A 16,573-nucleotide genomic window follows, 5' to 3' on the forward strand; every position below is an offset into this window, starting at 1 on the left:
GATTCATTTATAAATAGTTAGGAAATAGTTGCCTTTTCTTTGTTGAGTCAACTATTTATAAAGATGATCTTAAAAAGTCACCCTTCGACACACACACAAAAGCACTGCGTGTATATATATATATATATATATATATATATATATATATATATATATATATATATATATATATATATATATATATATATATATATATATATATATATTTATTTGTTAAAATCAATTTACATTACTTTTTCATTAGAAAATGCAAACATATTCATTAATTTGTGTGCATATTTATTAATTCAAAGCTATGAATTTTTAACAGTTCCAGAGTTTTAAATTTACTTTGTAAATGCAGTTGTGCTCATTTTAGAATGGGCCTTTCAACATGGTTTCAAACAAGTGATCATTTAAATCATTTACAATACAATGTGCTATTCTTGCCATCACAGTTGCTATTTCAGTTTTATTGAATTTCTGAGTTTCATCTTCTCTCTGGCTAAAGAAAAAAATCCCAATTGTTGGACTATTGAAGGCTTTGTGATTCTGATTCTAAATCGTTGTAGTTCCGAGGGTCCTCACTAACCACATACCAAACACTTTTTTCAAGTGTGAACAGCCATTTTTTGTGTGTGTCTAGCATCTCTGACCGTGCTTGTGCTCAACGCCACTAACATCGCATCCATCACTGACACTGTGTTTTTATTAATTTTATGAAGACAAACACTTTCTGGGGTACTCTATGATAGTGTCTCAACAAGGTGGACTTATTCCGCATCCCTGAAATATTCTTTAACTATTTGCTTCTGCTTCTAACTTTTGCTTCACACTTCTACCAAGTAGTTCAGTTTTTCTTCTTTTCGTTTTCATTCTCAAAAGGCACTTTTGGGTTCCCAAAGCGGTTGAAACGATGCTAGGTTAACTCATTCACTGCCAGACATGCAAAAATGTGTCCACTCCAGTGTCATTGTCACTCAAATTCCAGGACTCACAGAATATTGAGTTTTAGAACTGCATAAACATTCAATGCAGGGTAAGAAACCTTAGACTCTCCTCGTTCATCAGGAAAAATAGTTAATTCCTAAATTACATGGGTCCGGAGTTATATAAGCTTGAAATAAGGGCGGCTGTCCAAAATACAATGCAATACTGTACATACATATTGGTTTATATAGCGCTTTAACAACATCTGGAACTGTAACAAAGCGCTGACATGGGAAAAGGGGAATGCTGCCCCCCTGTGGATAAGAAAAAACATTGCCAGAGGCCATGGCCAACGCTCGGCAACCAAGCATGAAAAAAAAAAACCCTGAACAAATTCGCTAATGGCGCTCTGTCATATTTTCAATTCTCGATTAAATTTGTGAATGGCAGTGAATAAGTTAATGTTACCAAACCAAGGCAAAGTCTGTTGCACTGTGCTGCTTGATGGAAGCATGGCTTCACTTTCTCTCTGTGTGGTGTTTCTTTTAGACCGTAAATGCAACCCCTGTATTTTTGTTCTTTTTTTTTTTTTTTTTTTTTTTTTTTCGTTAAAAACATCAATCTGAGGCTGGATTTACACTACACTGTCAGAAAACAGAGTGACTCTTAAGATGTGTACCTTTTGTAGGGTACATATTACATGTACCCTTGACACATTGTTTTGTCCTTTACAGACCAATGTGTACCCAAGGGTACGTATTTGCCTACAAATCTTACTGTCTAGACCACAGGTGTCAAAGTCAAGGACCACCACATCATTTTATTTGGCCCGTGAAGGCAAACCAAACTTGTGAAATTCCATGAAAATTGTTCCACGTAAAGCACAATAACAGTCATTATTTTTGACTGCAAATTTGAAACCTAGTTATTCATTAATTTGTTGTGCAGTCTATATGTAATATGTGGAAGGGATGAAACATTCTAATGTCTTCCCCAAATTCATAACGCCCCAGAGAGGAAACCGTAACTACAATGTTATGGCCAAAAAATAATTTGACATCCTTGGTCTACACAAATAGTTGGCAACATTTTTTTATAAATGACAGCAGAGTGAAGTCATTAATTTCAATTAGTACCACTAGCACCTGTTCACGTCCATTACATAATTTTTTTTAAGCAATTGACGATTCGACAAACATACAAAAGAAGGTGAAGTGTCCACCAGCCAAGTTTTGCCCTTGTTGTGATTGCGATTACTGGCTGTCGTAATTTTTGACACAATTTGGTTTCAATTGGCAAAAGAGATATTGGCGGGCAATTTTCTGCCATTTTGTTCCGATATGGACGTGACTGCAAAATGGTTGCGTTCTCAAGCATAATGAGGCCCTTAAATTTATTCAACGTAAGAATATAAAACACAGCAATTTCAAGAAGCCTAACCGCTGGCGTCGTCACAGGGTAGTTGGTTACAGGATTACTATAGGGTCAAAGGGTTAATTGTTATGACTGTTGCAACTGCCACAATACAATTTGTATTTGTATGTAATCCAGATCAGAATACCACACAGTAGTAAAACATAATTATAGCCACTTTTTGAATAAGAAAAGCTTTCAGCCAAGAAATATGTATGAAAGAATCAAATGAAAAAGGTAAAGTAGGATGGTTGATTTCACATGACCATTCATTCATTCATAGTTGGGAATGTGGAACTGTCTGATACTGTACAGAAGTGTCTGTCACTCCAGCCTCAGATCTCATGTGACATCTTACCTGAAGTTCCTGAAAATACTTGATGCCAAAAGTTGTCAATTTTCTAATTGTTTGACTTTTGTTTGTTTGTTTTTTCTCTTCTCTCAAATGTTTCCCTTTTCCTCTTGGCATTCCTTCAATCACTCCAACTTCCCATCTCCTGACCAATCAATTGTTTTTTTTTCTGTGTCTTCCATCTCTCTTTTTTCTTCTCTCTCCTTCCTGGTCTGTGGAAAGCAAATGAAGAATCTTGGGCGGAAGGCAGTTTCTGCGTGCTGGTTAAAAAGAACAATCTCTGCCAGAGGAAAGTTCTGCAGCAGCTGTGCTGCAGAACATGTTCGCAAAAGGGTTGATGGGCCCACCAACCCCATTTCCCCCATTGCTCATTCCCCCTCGCCACTCATTCACAGTCACATAATTTATAAAGGAATTTGTGCCTCTTAAAGGGACTGCATGGGAGGAGGTGCAAAGACGGGACTACAACACACCTACCTTTTTGTTTTGTGTGTTTTTTTTTTTTTTTTTTTTTTTCTCTGTACTCGAATGTTCGGGGTGTACTATGACTGGGAATTTCCTCAACAACAACAAAAAAAGTGCAAACAAAACAAAAAGTGTCAGTATTTTGTGACCAAAGCATCAATGCCAAAATAATTGAACATTTTTTGTTTGAGTTTTTTTTTTTGCCAGTGTAGCGTGCATCGCTAAAATCCTGTGAATCTCTGAATGCGCCTGTGTGCATCTTACTCTCTCTATTTTTTTCCAGTGTTAATAATAATAATGAACAGATCGACAGATGGAACTCGGAGAGCTTCTGTACATACAGTGGCAAAGGTCAAAGGAAACAAAAATGATAAAAGTGACATACGTAATGTGAAAATATTAGCCGTCTCGGCCAAATGTGGGTGTATATAAATCAAGATACACACACAGAGCCAACAAAGTCAACTTCACCGTGCGTGTATGCTTTCACTAGGGTGAAGTATATAACAATATTAAATGCAAGAGAAAAAAAGGCATCTTAAAATGTGATTTAAATTTCTCTGTGTGTTGTTAGCTCCTGTTTCCATGACAACGTGTGAAATTAGCTCATGGCTATTGTCACATCGTTTTGTTTTGGAATAAGCAGACATCCATTCCAAATTCAATTTAATGAAAGGGGATTTCTGTATGCTGGTGGCGAAATTTTTTTCACTTTTCAGGTGTGGCAGCGTATACCACACTTACGTGAAAAAAGTGACAGGCTGACAATTAAATATCTCAAAAATTGGCCTGTTCATGAAATTAAAGTACAGTGATACCTTGGCTTACGAACGCTTTAGCTAACAAAAATTTTGCCTTACGAACGTTAAATTCGACAGAATATAATCTTGGCATACAAACTATTTTTTGAGAAACACACGGAGCGCCACAATTAGTGATGTGTCGTTCGCGAATGAGCCGGTTCTTGGCACTCCTAACAAGGAGCTGGAAATGGCGCCCAACTTTTTTTTTGTCCTCTATTCCCTGTCCCCAGTCTTCGGTTAAAGCCGCACGTGATTGGTCAAGATCCGTTTTAGAGGAGGGCGGGGAGACACACGCAGCAGGACACACACAGCAGTGAGCGGGGAGAGGGGTTACAGAAACAGAATCGCACGCACACACACACACACACACACACACACACACACACACACACACACACACACACACACACACACACACACACACACACAAAAGGGAGACGACAGAGCTTGAAACAAAAAAACTAAAGTGAAATGGTGAGAAAATGGATAGAAAACAGTTAAATTTGGACTCGTTTCACCTTTAGTGACAGTTCAAAGGCAGAGTGTAGACTGCAAGGTTAAAATATCCCATCAATCAGGCTCCACAAATAACCCACACAAGCCATCTGTACAATTTGAAGAGAAGATACAAGCAAGGGAACCAGCTATTAATGAAGTTTCTAGTGTGTCTGCCTGCATCTGTTGCTGTCGCAATATCACAACTTCTAAGATGTACAACCCAGAGCTTCTTGAGACACTTTATGCAAAAAGCTATCCATTCCATCAACGGCCATCACAAAGGTAAATAAAACAACTTTATTATATAATACAGTTGATTTCTTTAATTACAATACCATAGCACATTATTATACATAAAATAAGGTATATTGTCTGTAGTTTTTAGGCTTATTTAGTTGAACAGTATGTTTTATGGGGAGCTGGGAACAGATTATTCTCATTTTAAAGGTTTCCTATGGGAAATTAATGTTTGGAATACCGCTGGCGTGTGTGGCTGCCGCTGCTCACCCACAGAAAAACTTATCCTTTGACTGTAAAGTGACCTTGAGAGTTTTTAAAGGCGCTTATAAATGAAATCTATTATTATTACTTTTCACCTGACACACACTTTCTGGGAACCAATTAAGTTCGTAAGCCAAGGTATCGCTGTACAGTGATGCCTTGGCTTACGATAGAGTGTGTAAGGTGAAAAGCGTGTATCCCAAAAATTAATTTCCCATAGGAAACCATTAAAATGAGAATAATCCGTTCCCAGGTCCCCATAAAACACGATTTTCAACTTTCTAATTTTCTAAGCCTTAAAACTTCACAAAATATACCTTATTTTATGTATAATAAATGTTCTATGATATTATAAGTTTTATTTACCTTTGTGATGGTCATTGATGGCTTGATGGAATGGAGTGCCCGGTTTCGTCAGCATTAAACACTTGATGAAGAATGTAACCTTATCCTTTCACCCTCTTGAGGAATGATCCCTTGTAGGTGCTTTTTCTGTTATCATTTTATCTAGTTCCTCATCAATTATGTTCTGTTAAGCTGGGTTGATAGCTTTTTGCATCAAGTGTACAGATGCCTTGTGCGGGTTGTTTGTGGAGCCTGATTGATGGGATATTTTAACCCTGCAGTCTACACTCAGTCCTCACTGCTGCGTTCTTGACCAAACACGTGGCTTTAACCAAAGACAGGGGGCGGGGAATAGGAGACAAAAACAGTCAGCTGCCATTTTGTTGTTAGAAGAACGGGCTCGTTCGCGAACGACACATCACTCATTGAGGCAGCTCCGTGTACGAAAAAAGTTCCTATGCCAAGGTAAAGTTCGTATGCCAAGGTAAAATTTTCATAAATTTAACGTTCTTAACCCAAAAAGTTAATAAACCAAGGGGTTCATAAACCGTGGTATCACTGTACTTTTCTTGTCACAGTTAGGGATTTGCACAAATAAATGTTCCCCAACAATATTTCAATTCCCTGTCTTACAAAAGCCTTTTTTCCTTCCAGCTGTTCCCATAAATTCCCATTCATTTCAATGGAACGTTTACAATTTGAAAGCATTCTCCATATTTTGGCAATGCTACAACAATTAGTCCCCCATGGAGTAATCTCATCCCAAACATGACCTAAAAATGATATGTTCCTGATATCCGCTCTCGCGGCACTCGCTCATTCATTCACTTCCTCACCCGGTCATCTGGTGAAGACCCTGATTGATTACTTGTCTTCATCAGCCAAGGGTGTGGAGATTGTTTGAACCCCACTAGTAATCAATGTTTTTCGAAAAACTTCCATCTGCCTCGCTTCCACTGACCTAAATACACATGAGAATAATGCATATGAAAATTTAATGGGCACAAACTTTAGCTATTAGTGGTCACAATGTGGCATCTCTGGCTGACGGATGTTCCTGACTGTGCTGATTCTGGTGCTCGTGTCACAGTATCACAAAAAAGGTGTGTGCGTGCGTGTGTGTGTGTGTGTGTGTGTGTGTGTGTGTGTGTGTGTGTGTGTGTGTGTGTGTGTGTGTGCGTGTGCGTGTGTGTGTGGTGTGTGTTTACAGTATTACATTGTTTTCCTGGTTCTTGTTGATTTGTAATAAAGACTGATGAATCCCCTTTTGGTTTTGCTTCACATAAAGTTGTCATTGTTTAAGATGACAAACAAACATGCACACACACTCACACACCCCCTGGTATAAAAGTTGTTTCTTTTTGTGTCCTTGTGACATTTACAATGTATTGTTATTCAGAGTACTAGATTTTTTTTACTTTTAAAAGTTCTCATTAAAATGTTTACTCGATTTGTGGTTTTGTTTTTGTTCATTATGATTTAGTTTCATGGGACGAGCTGTGCTGATAAATCGACACGGTTGTTTTCTCGAGGGACTCTAGTCAGCGCTTTATTATCTTTTTGGTGTGCTTTAAAAAAAGCTGGAGAGGAAGACAAATGCTTGGATTCTAATACAAATAGCCGCTTGTACCCACTTTTGGTTTGCTGGCAGTTAATCATGGACAAGTCATCAAAAGGTATTACAGTCTGTCTGTCCTCAACTGAGATCTAATACGTAGTACAATCTCTCGCTTAGTTGGGAAAATAATTGTTGACTGGTGATTATGCAAGTTATGCCACCCTCATAAAATGAAGAGGTTTGTCATTTTCAGGGTGGGTATCATTCACCTATGAGAGATCATAGATTGGAAAAACAAAGAAAAAACATGACAGTACAAATGTATCAAAGTCAAGGCCTGGGGGCCAGATCTGGCCCACCTATCATTTTATGTGCCTCCCAAAAGCAAATCAAACATTTAACTTCACTTCCTAAAATCTTCACCATAATGTAAAACCAATAACAGAGATAGTGGAATCTTTTTTATTATTAAATCCCTTCATCCAGTAACAACGCATTCACTGCCAGATGTCACGGTTTGCAAGGTGGTGATGGCAGTTGTGGATCCCAAAAAGCAGACAGGAGGGAGCAGCAGGTTGTAGAGTGAGACCTTGGCTTACAAACTTAATTGGTTCCCAGACAGAGTGTGTAAGGCGAAAAGTGTATATCCCCCCCCAAAAAAACGGAAATCGGAAACCATTAAAATGAGAATAATCTGTTCCCAGGTCTCCATAAAATATAATTGTCAACTAAATAAGCCTTAAAGCTACACACAACATACTTTATTCTTTGTATAATAAACGTGCTATTGTATTGTAATGAAAGAAATACACTGCACTGTATAATAAAGTCACTTTATTTACATTTGTGATCGTCGTTGATGGCTCTTAATTGACACCTGTTGCTTTCTGACTTGTAAGATCTTACTAAACTGAGGCATCACATTATCATTCATCATGTTGATGATTCTCATAGCCTTTTCTGGATGGAACTGTTCAATAAAAGCCTGCACATCAACTCCTGGATGGCCTGCTTCTGCTTGTCCTCTTGAAGGCAAATGAAATCCTCTGTGTTGAGGATCTCATTATGTTCAGCAACAAGCTCCTCGATGTCATCTGCATCCACTTAGTGTCCCGTAGGTGCTGGAAGAGATTTTATTACAACAAAAGGCGCGAGTCTGATGATTCCACGGACGCGGAATAAAACGCGACAAAAGAAGGCGGGCGGGGCGATCCGTCCAGCACATTCGCGATCCCGGAAAGCACCAAACTTACGCGATCGCGGCTAACAATCACCTCGGCAAAGCAAACTCTTGAACTTGCCAGCACAAGACACAGCGAGGCATCATAATCATGTCACTGGTGAGCTGACAGCGACTGGTTGAAATGAAATTAAATTGAAGTGTGTTCTTCGGCTGGCGGAGGTCGCGAGCGACGGCCCCGCCCCAGCTGTCAACTTGCACGTGACAATTTCGGTGTCATTAGTCACGTGAAAGCATCAACTAAATAACACCTTTGTGTAAAGATTTTAGATGGATGATAGCAATGGTGGACGGTAACGGGCTCTTTATTTGTAGAATGGTCATAGAAAGTTACTCTTAGGGAAGTGACACACAGCGTGAGAGATGTGTCATGCTGAGATTCACATGACAGCCGCGGTGTGCATATGTCACGCCACAAACGCAAACCTCGTTCGTGTTTCTCAATGATCTCCTTCTTCTCCTCGACGGTGATTATTAGGGGATCATCTTGCATTCAAGTCAAAAGTCAAAGTCAGCTTTATTGTCAAATATGCTAATATGCATGATATACAGCACAGATGAAATTACTGTCCTCTCGGACCCACGCCAATTTGCCGCCATCTTGGGAAAAAACAAAAATAACAAATAATATGACAACACAAAGACACAGAGTCATTCATTCTTCAGGAATTCGTTTCCTAATAGTAAAATTATCTGCAAAAAGCTCCTCGGAGGCGATCGACGTGTGAATTCAGAGAGAGGGGGTGTGGAAAGGTGCGCCGGCTGGAGCGCTGTTTGGTCATGTGCTTCCGCCGAAGGTCCGAAGATCACTCCGCCAGATCCGAAGATCACTCCGCCAGCTGTGGGGGGTGTGTATCTCGAAAAGTAGTGTTTATTCCAAGGTTTAATTTTCATTAAAAAAAAAGCAAACCCGAAATTTCACGTTATTTGTGAGGACTCTGAGGATTTATCATAACAAATAAAAGGCTTTGTAACTAAATCTAAGTTCAACAAGACTGGATAAACATTTACATATTTTCTATTTCTGTGGAGGTTACGTTAACCAACAATTTTCTGTCATTGACGGTGTTTTCTAAGAGTTGACGGAAAAGTTAAAGTCGTCTCTCATTTGACGGGTTGTGCCATAAACCACAGCAGCAACAGTACGTCCTTAAGAAGCGCAGCACTTTAAAGGACAACCGACGCCTTTCGGACATGTGTCCATAATTTGTAAAATCACTTCAAATGACTTTTACTGAGCCTATTTCACAAAGATTCCACCGCATATATGTAGCTATATTTTACGTTTTAAGACTCGCGCTGAATATTCAGGAAGTCTTGTTTTTGAGTTGGTGACGAGTCCGTACGTGACATCACTGAAGGAACGCCCCTGACAAGAAAGCGACACACAATGCATTTTGTGTACTTTGTTTGGTCTGAAAACTTCGTGTTGATCCGTGTTGATGGCGAAAATTAGAAGGAAAACATAAATAACGCGATGGTGAATCGTTGTGTGTTGCACCAAGACTACGATTTGATTCTAGTTGACACAAATTCCCGGCAGACAAATCAGCCCATTTCCAACGGAGCTTTGGCGCCATCTTATGCATTTTCGAGGACGCTACGTTTCATCCAGATGCCTCAAAATGAATTACTTTTTTAATCGATTGCAAACATTTATGCTTTCCTCGTCAGAACTATTTGAATTATATATATATATATATTTTTTTTCCCCTCAAGTGGAGTTGCTGGCTTGCCTTTGTTTTCTCATCTTTCAGGTTCAGAGCTTGGTTGGTGGGTTTGACTTCATAAATTTAAAGTGTCAACAAAAAGGACAGTGAAAGTTTCTCTTCCATAAACTTGTTTCCTCTTCTGTCTGTCTGGCTGCAGGTCAAAAAGAACACGCGCGCGCGCACACACACTTTTCCATCCATGAGCAGTGTCTGTTACCTTGGTATACAATAAATACACAGATGATCCAAATTTGCTGCTTGTACAAGTGCACAACATATATAGGCCAACGATCCATAATGGATATTCGTATTTGGCCCGTACTGTGTCTTTTTTCCCTTTATGTCCAGCTCAGCATCCACATGACATGACATCAAAGTACTTCTTTGTTGCCTTTTCTTCTTCTGCTTCAAAGTCATGTTTGCCATTACGTGGTTGGCACCCAGTGTTGAGACTGAGACGCCACAGTTGAAATAAACGCTGACTTTGGCAAGAGATGGCACATTTGTGTTGTCAAAACGCTGGTTGAATGGTAGGTATTCCGAACCATTACTTGATGTACTGTTGTATTCATTCTAATTCTTCGTTGTTCACTGTATTTTGTGAAAAAGTACTTGAAAAGCGACATACATTGATTGGGCCTTTTTCTGGCAGGCTAAATTGGTTGATTGTGGCAGATGTCTTTGATTAAAATTCACTTCATTTTGTTTTCCAAACAAAATGTGTCTTACGAGCCAAGGGAGAAAAAAAAGACTAATTCACTGTCAGACGATGTGCAAAAATGTGTCCACTCTAGTGCCAGGGTTTTTGTCATTGTCACTGAAATTCCACGACCCACAGAATATTGAGTTGTAGGACTACATTATTATTCAATGCAGAGTAAGAATCATTAGACTTTCTTCTTTCATGAGAAAAAAACATTATATATGTCTGGAGTTATCTGAGCTTGAAGTGGGGGCGGCTGTACAAAAGGCAAATACTGCCCCCTTGTGGAAGGAAAAAAAAATCATTGCCAGAGGTCTGACTAGCGCTTTATCGGCACCCCTCCGCAAGAAAAATCAAAACCCGAACACATTCGGGAATGGCGCTCCACGTCATATTTTCAATTTCCGAATAAATTCGGGAATAGCAGTGAAGGAGTTAAATGTTATTTATATCCTTTGGGAAGGCTGCCATTTTGCCACTTGCTGTCAACTGAAAATGACAGACATCATATTCGCTAAGGTCTTGGATAGCAACTGTCGCAGCTCACCTGTTTTCTGGGTTTGGTCATGTGACAGTCACAAACTGAGCACTTAGGCACTGGGATTTCATTTTCCTTTGATACCAAGTGACCAAACGTCTACCCCCTCAAAGATACAAAAAATAAAAGCAGGTGAATTTCACTGCCTGGACTACTTTCTTTTTTGAAATTGTCTGATGAGTCAGCATTGAGGCAAATCTGTGCCCCAGATTGCCCAGAGAGGCGCAACACGGCCCCTAACTCGCGAGACTAAACTTGCCTCGGTATGAAAATAAAGCTACGCTTGTTTTTACGGCAGGCACAAAACGGCAGATGGTGTTGGTCGATAGATGCCTTCCACTGCCATAATTTTACGTCCCTTTGATTCCTGCTAAATTGATTTGATTTTTTTTTCTGTGAGGAATGTCAACATCACAAGTTAAATTGAAAAGGAGGCCTAACTTTGTGTGAGTTATGACCTGGATTGATTCTAAAGTTTATTTGGGTGCTGTGGTGTCCACATTGCAGGTCAGTACATGGGCGGCCATGGCAAATGTCGCTTATGTGATGCCACCTGTCTGGAGTGCACGGGGCCTGAGAGAGAGGACTGCACCAGCTGCCCGTCGACGCGGTGAGACCCCACCGTCCAGCCCCCTATGCCCCCACTATGACATCACATATAATTAGTGAAAATTAGCACAAGGCTTTATTGATGACACAAAACAAGGAGCTATCACTGTTCCCCCATCCATTCTGTAGCTGGGTCGATAGATTGGATTGGATTAGCCTTTATTAGTCTCAAAGTGGAGACATTTACATTTCAGAGCAGCAAAGTGATGAAAGGAAGAGGAAGTAGACAAACAAAATACAGGACCTGCTGTAAAGGCAGCCACTCTTGCATCGCCATCTTAAAGTCAAAAGAACAAAAAAAAAAACAAATAATATGACAACACAAAGACACCGACAGTCATTCAATCTTAAGCACTTTCTGCACCCTCTTTGTTGTATGAAGCAGTTGTAGATGAAAGAGGAGAGGATCAAATCCTTCATTTCACCAATGGATCAGGGAGGTCGTGGAATGTGCACGTCTGCTAGAAGCTAAATGTTGAAAGCAAACGTGAAGCTGTAGCATCCATTGATGAAAAGAGATTGTTGTCCCACCTAAATCCGCTTCAATTCCATGCCGCGACAGATCTGTGGACATTCATTATTATACGGATGAAACAATCCGACTTTCTTCCTTTACTGATTTTCATTTGCAATGTTTTCCTCGTGTAGGCTTTTCGACGAGGGTGCCTGTGTGATCCGCTGCCAGGAGGGGCGCTACGCCGTGGGCAGAGAGTGTCATCGCTGTCATCACACCTGCCACGAGTGCACTGACGGAGGCCCTGACAACTGCACCAGCTGCGACACAGGTACAAGACTCAGGCTGGTCTGGGATCAGCCTCCTACAATCCAGTCGTGAGGTCATTTCGACATCACAAAACATTTTGAAGTGTCCTTGGGATGTAAGAATGAGTGGCTTTCACCTTTCTGGTCTAATCTGTGGCTAAAATAAGAGCATCCTGGTGGCAACACCCCCTCCCCCTCTCCATCTAACAGAAACAAAGTGCAGAGATGTTTATTTTCCACTGCTAATTTTAGGTGCATGCTCAAATTTGACATGCGTACGCTGTTTGGAGGTGGTTTCATGTGTTTCCTCTCAACCCATGACACATCATTGGTGTGTGCAAATGGATGCTGCTCATGCTTGGTTATCACGATGGCACATTGTTAACACTGTTACTATTTAACTGACACACTCACACAAAACATTCGAGTTACGAATAACGGTACATACGAACATTTTTGCAGGTACAGTATGTTGAAAAATGTTCGGATAGAAATGCTGGAAGTTAGATTTTGTATTGCGCACCCTTTTCCGGCCGAGCTCACTTGTGATTGGCTGCGTACTGTACGCAATGGACACCAAGGCTGACCAATCAGCGCTCGGCTATGCTGAAGTGTTGCTAACGAGTTCAGGCCCCAATCCGCCGAGCTCGCTTACGATTGGCTGTGTAGAGTATGTGGGCGGGGAGGAAATCCCTCTTCCCAGTTGACGCTCCCTGGAGGAGGCGAATGGTGATGCATAACACAAAGTAATGGCTTCAGTAATGGCTTACTGACGACCCAAGGATATGCTGTATGTCATCGTACTACAGTAGGTGTGAATTTATTGTTATTGACTGTTAGAGCATCTGTGTTTAAAACCTCCGCCTTCAGTGTTTGACTTAAACATACATGCCATAGAAAATATAGCACTGAAGCAACTTTGCTTCCCCCCCAAGTCATCCACTGTCTCCGTTTGTTTAAAATATCTAAATTATAAACAGTTTTTCGTCCTTGTCTCGCCACCCCCTTCCAGATATGTTTGATGTGTCCCGCTACCTGTTTGGAAGTGAGTGTCGAGACGCGTGCCCCGAGGCCTTCTTCCACTCCGAACGCAAACGCTGCGAGCCGTGCGCATCCGACTGTGTTGTGTGCACGTCGGCCAGCAGCTGCCTCAGTTGCAGCCCAGGACACAAACTCCGAGAAGGACAATGTTTTCCACTACAGTGCAGCCCAGGTGAGTGATCCCAAAATCAACCTGCAACAAACCACATGATGTTATCTATCGTATTGGAGCCTCTGGTGGATGCTTTCAAGATTTGTAATGGCGTTTTCAATTGTCCCCCCGGGTCTTTTTTTTTTTTTTTTTTTAGATCTGCTGCAATTTCATGTCGATGACATGTTGAACTTGCTGATGAGTTCTGCTTGCAGAAATGTTATTGATACATTTCCTTTGTGATTATTTTTTACCGGCGCTCTTTAGGTGAGCCTACAAAGTCTGATGCCTGTCTCCCCTGCGACAACGGCTGCAAACAGTGTGAGAACAGTGAGTCCAAAATATTTTCTCACACATCCTCACAAGCACACAGACGTGTCTCTGGGTATTACCGGAAGGCATGTTTTTTAGTGAGTGAGTGAGTTTTTCTTCCACCTTCTATATTCTATTTTCACGAGTTGTGACGTGTTTTTGCATTCATTCTTGACTTTGTGAGTGTGCGTGTGTGTGTGTGTGTGTGTGTGTGTGTGTGTGTGTGTGTGTGTGTGTGTGTGTGTGTGTGTGTGTGTGTGTGTGTGTGTGTGTGTGTGTGTGTGTGTGTGTGTGTGTGTGTGTGTGTGTGTGTGTGTGTGTGTGTGTGTGTGTGTGCGTGCGTGCGTGTGCGCGTATGTATGTGTGTATTTGTCTGCCTGGCTGTCTGTCTGTCTGTGTGTCTATCTTTGTGTCTGTCTGTCTGTCCTCAGCTTTAAAGATACACCACGTGATGAGTTTACGTTTGTCTAAAATTGTCTCTTGGAAAATTCACATTTTGCCTTTTGATCACATCAACTGCCGTTTTATGTTGTGTTAGAGTACCCTCTGCTGGTGACAAACAACACTACAATGTGTGGCCTTTTTTTTGGGGGAGGCGTGGTGGTTGGTTGTGGATTATATATGAATAAGTATATGAATCTGAATAATTGTATGTACTAATGAGCATGTAGCACTTGGGCAACAAGCCAAATGTATCATTCAATGTACTATTTGCTAAATTGGTTGTGACAAATTGGCATCATACACATTTTGGCATGTAGTTAAATTTGGTTGTATTTAATAATAATAATAATAATAATACATTTCATTTATAAACATGTGTCCTCCCCAGTGCCAGGGTTTTTGTCATTGTCACTCGAATTCCAGGACCCACAGAATATTGACTTTTTGGACTACATAAACATTCAATGCAGCATAAGAAACCTTAGACTTTCTTTTTTCATCAGAAAAAATCGAGTTAACCCATAAATTATATACGTCTGGAGTTATATGAGTTTGAAACGAGGGTGGCTGTCCAAAGTACAATGCAATACATACATATTGGTTTATATGGGGCTTAACAACAGCTGAAGCTGGAACAATGCGCTAACATGGAAAAAAGGCAAATGCTCCCCCCTTGTGGAAAGGATAAAACATTGCCAGACTCCATGGGCAGCGCTTTATCAGCACCTAAGCATGTAAAAACAAAACCCGAACAAATTCACGAATGGAGCTCGACGTCATATTTTCAATTATCGAATAAATTCAGGAATGGCAGTGAATGAGTTAAATACCATATCGATTTTTTTCATTTGTCTCCGTGAGACCAAAATACATGTTTTTCAAAATAAAGAAAACAATGCAAACACCACCTCTCCAGAGAAAGTACCATATGCACATTTATTTTCATTTATTATTTCCACCTACCCTCTAAAAACTTTATTTTTGAGTTATAAAGGAGGTTATAAATTGCATTACTTGCGGAAAAAGGTTTGAAATTATTTCCTTTATTCCATTTCTTTTATGACACAAAAACCTGAACAGGGTTGTGGAGACTTCTAATAGCCACTGTATGCTAACATGCTAACCACAGTATTCCTCTCAGAGGACTCGGCACACCCGGACCAGGGAACAATCTGCCTCAAGTGTGAAGATGATTTCTATAAGTGAGTTAACAATGGACATGCTTTTTGCTAATTTTATTGTATTGCTGTTTTTATGTGTTATTTAAGTGTGTGTGCGTGTATTTATGTGTGTGTGGCAGACTGGTTTCTGACTGCTTCAAGTCCTGCCCAGATGGCACCATTGGTGTTCCCGACAACATGACATGCACACCGTGTGAAGACCGCCGCTGTTCCATATGTGATGAATCACAATGCTATTGGTGTCAGCGGGGATTCTACCTCTTTAGTAAGCCCCCCCCCCCCCCACCATTTGTGGAGGCTACATTGAAAGAGCAGTGAAACAAGTGTGTGTGTGCGTGTGCGTGTGCGTGTGCGTGTGCGTGTGCGTGTGTGTGTGTGTGTGTGTGTGTGTGTGTGTGTGTGTGTGTGTGTATAGATGGTCGATGTGTGGAGAAATGCCAGGAGGGCTTCTTTGTAGATGTGGAGAATCAAGAGTGTGAGGCCTGTCACAGAGCGTGCAAGACGTGCGGCGGTCCGCGATTTGACGACTGCGATTCATGCCAGGAGGACCTAGTGCTGAAATACGGCGAGTGTGTGAAGGGAACTCAGTTGGGTGCCTGTCCTATTGGACGCTTCAGGAACGGTAGGACAAACAGATGCTCTTATCTTCTTGTTAGCGTGGTGTCTTGATTTTCGAGGGCACAAACACCCCGCCCACCCAAACTATAGAGATACAGTTTATATGTCTAAAGTACACGCACAATACCGTATATAGTGTATTACAACAATATCTAACAATACCAGTGGTGGGCTATGCATGTCACTCCTAGGCCTTCAGTAGTGCTACGTCTGAATCACTCCACAGCTGCGAGTGTGGTGTGATTCACTACACGTCCACTATAGGGTGCCGTTGGGCAGGAAATAACTTTTGACTGGAAGAAACTTAAGAAATACCGTCATTAAACTGTTCGAATTTTTACTCTGCAAGTGTGGATTCATTATAAACTAAAAAAATGCAATATTATTTGCTATTTTTGCTAGCTTCGGAGCTGTCCAA

General features: G+C 40.7%; 1 protein-coding gene across 5 annotated transcripts in view; it reads left to right on the forward strand.

Moving 5' to 3' along the window:
• Nucleotides 1-16,573, forward strand: part of LOC148899148 (proprotein convertase subtilisin/kexin type 5-like) — a 99,910-nt gene that overhangs the window by 67,025 nt on the left and 16,312 nt on the right. For 4 of the 5 annotated variants that reach the window (XM_088994206.1, XM_088994205.1, XM_088994209.1 and 1 more), the window contains 7 exons: nt 11,545-11,647; nt 12,295-12,431; nt 13,421-13,621; nt 13,868-13,930; nt 15,498-15,558; nt 15,657-15,802; nt 15,953-16,159. In XM_088994206.1, the coding sequence (XP_088850332.1) occupies nt 11,545-11,647; nt 12,295-12,431; nt 13,421-13,621; nt 13,868-13,930; nt 15,498-15,558; nt 15,657-15,802; nt 15,953-16,159 (918 nt within the window). Of the gene's footprint in view, nt 1-2,896; nt 3,676-11,544; nt 11,648-12,294; nt 12,432-13,420; nt 13,622-13,867; nt 13,931-15,497; nt 15,559-15,656; nt 15,803-15,952; nt 16,160-16,573 lie in introns of those variants that run through there. The other variant, XM_088994210.1, reaches the window with a different exon arrangement.

Source organism: Hippocampus bargibanti, linkage group LG04 (assembly GCF_051943395.1).
Source record: "Hippocampus bargibanti isolate YZ-2025 linkage group LG04, ASM5194339v1, whole genome shotgun sequence".
Lineage (NCBI taxonomy): Eukaryota > Metazoa > Chordata > Actinopteri > Syngnathiformes > Syngnathidae > Hippocampus > Hippocampus bargibanti.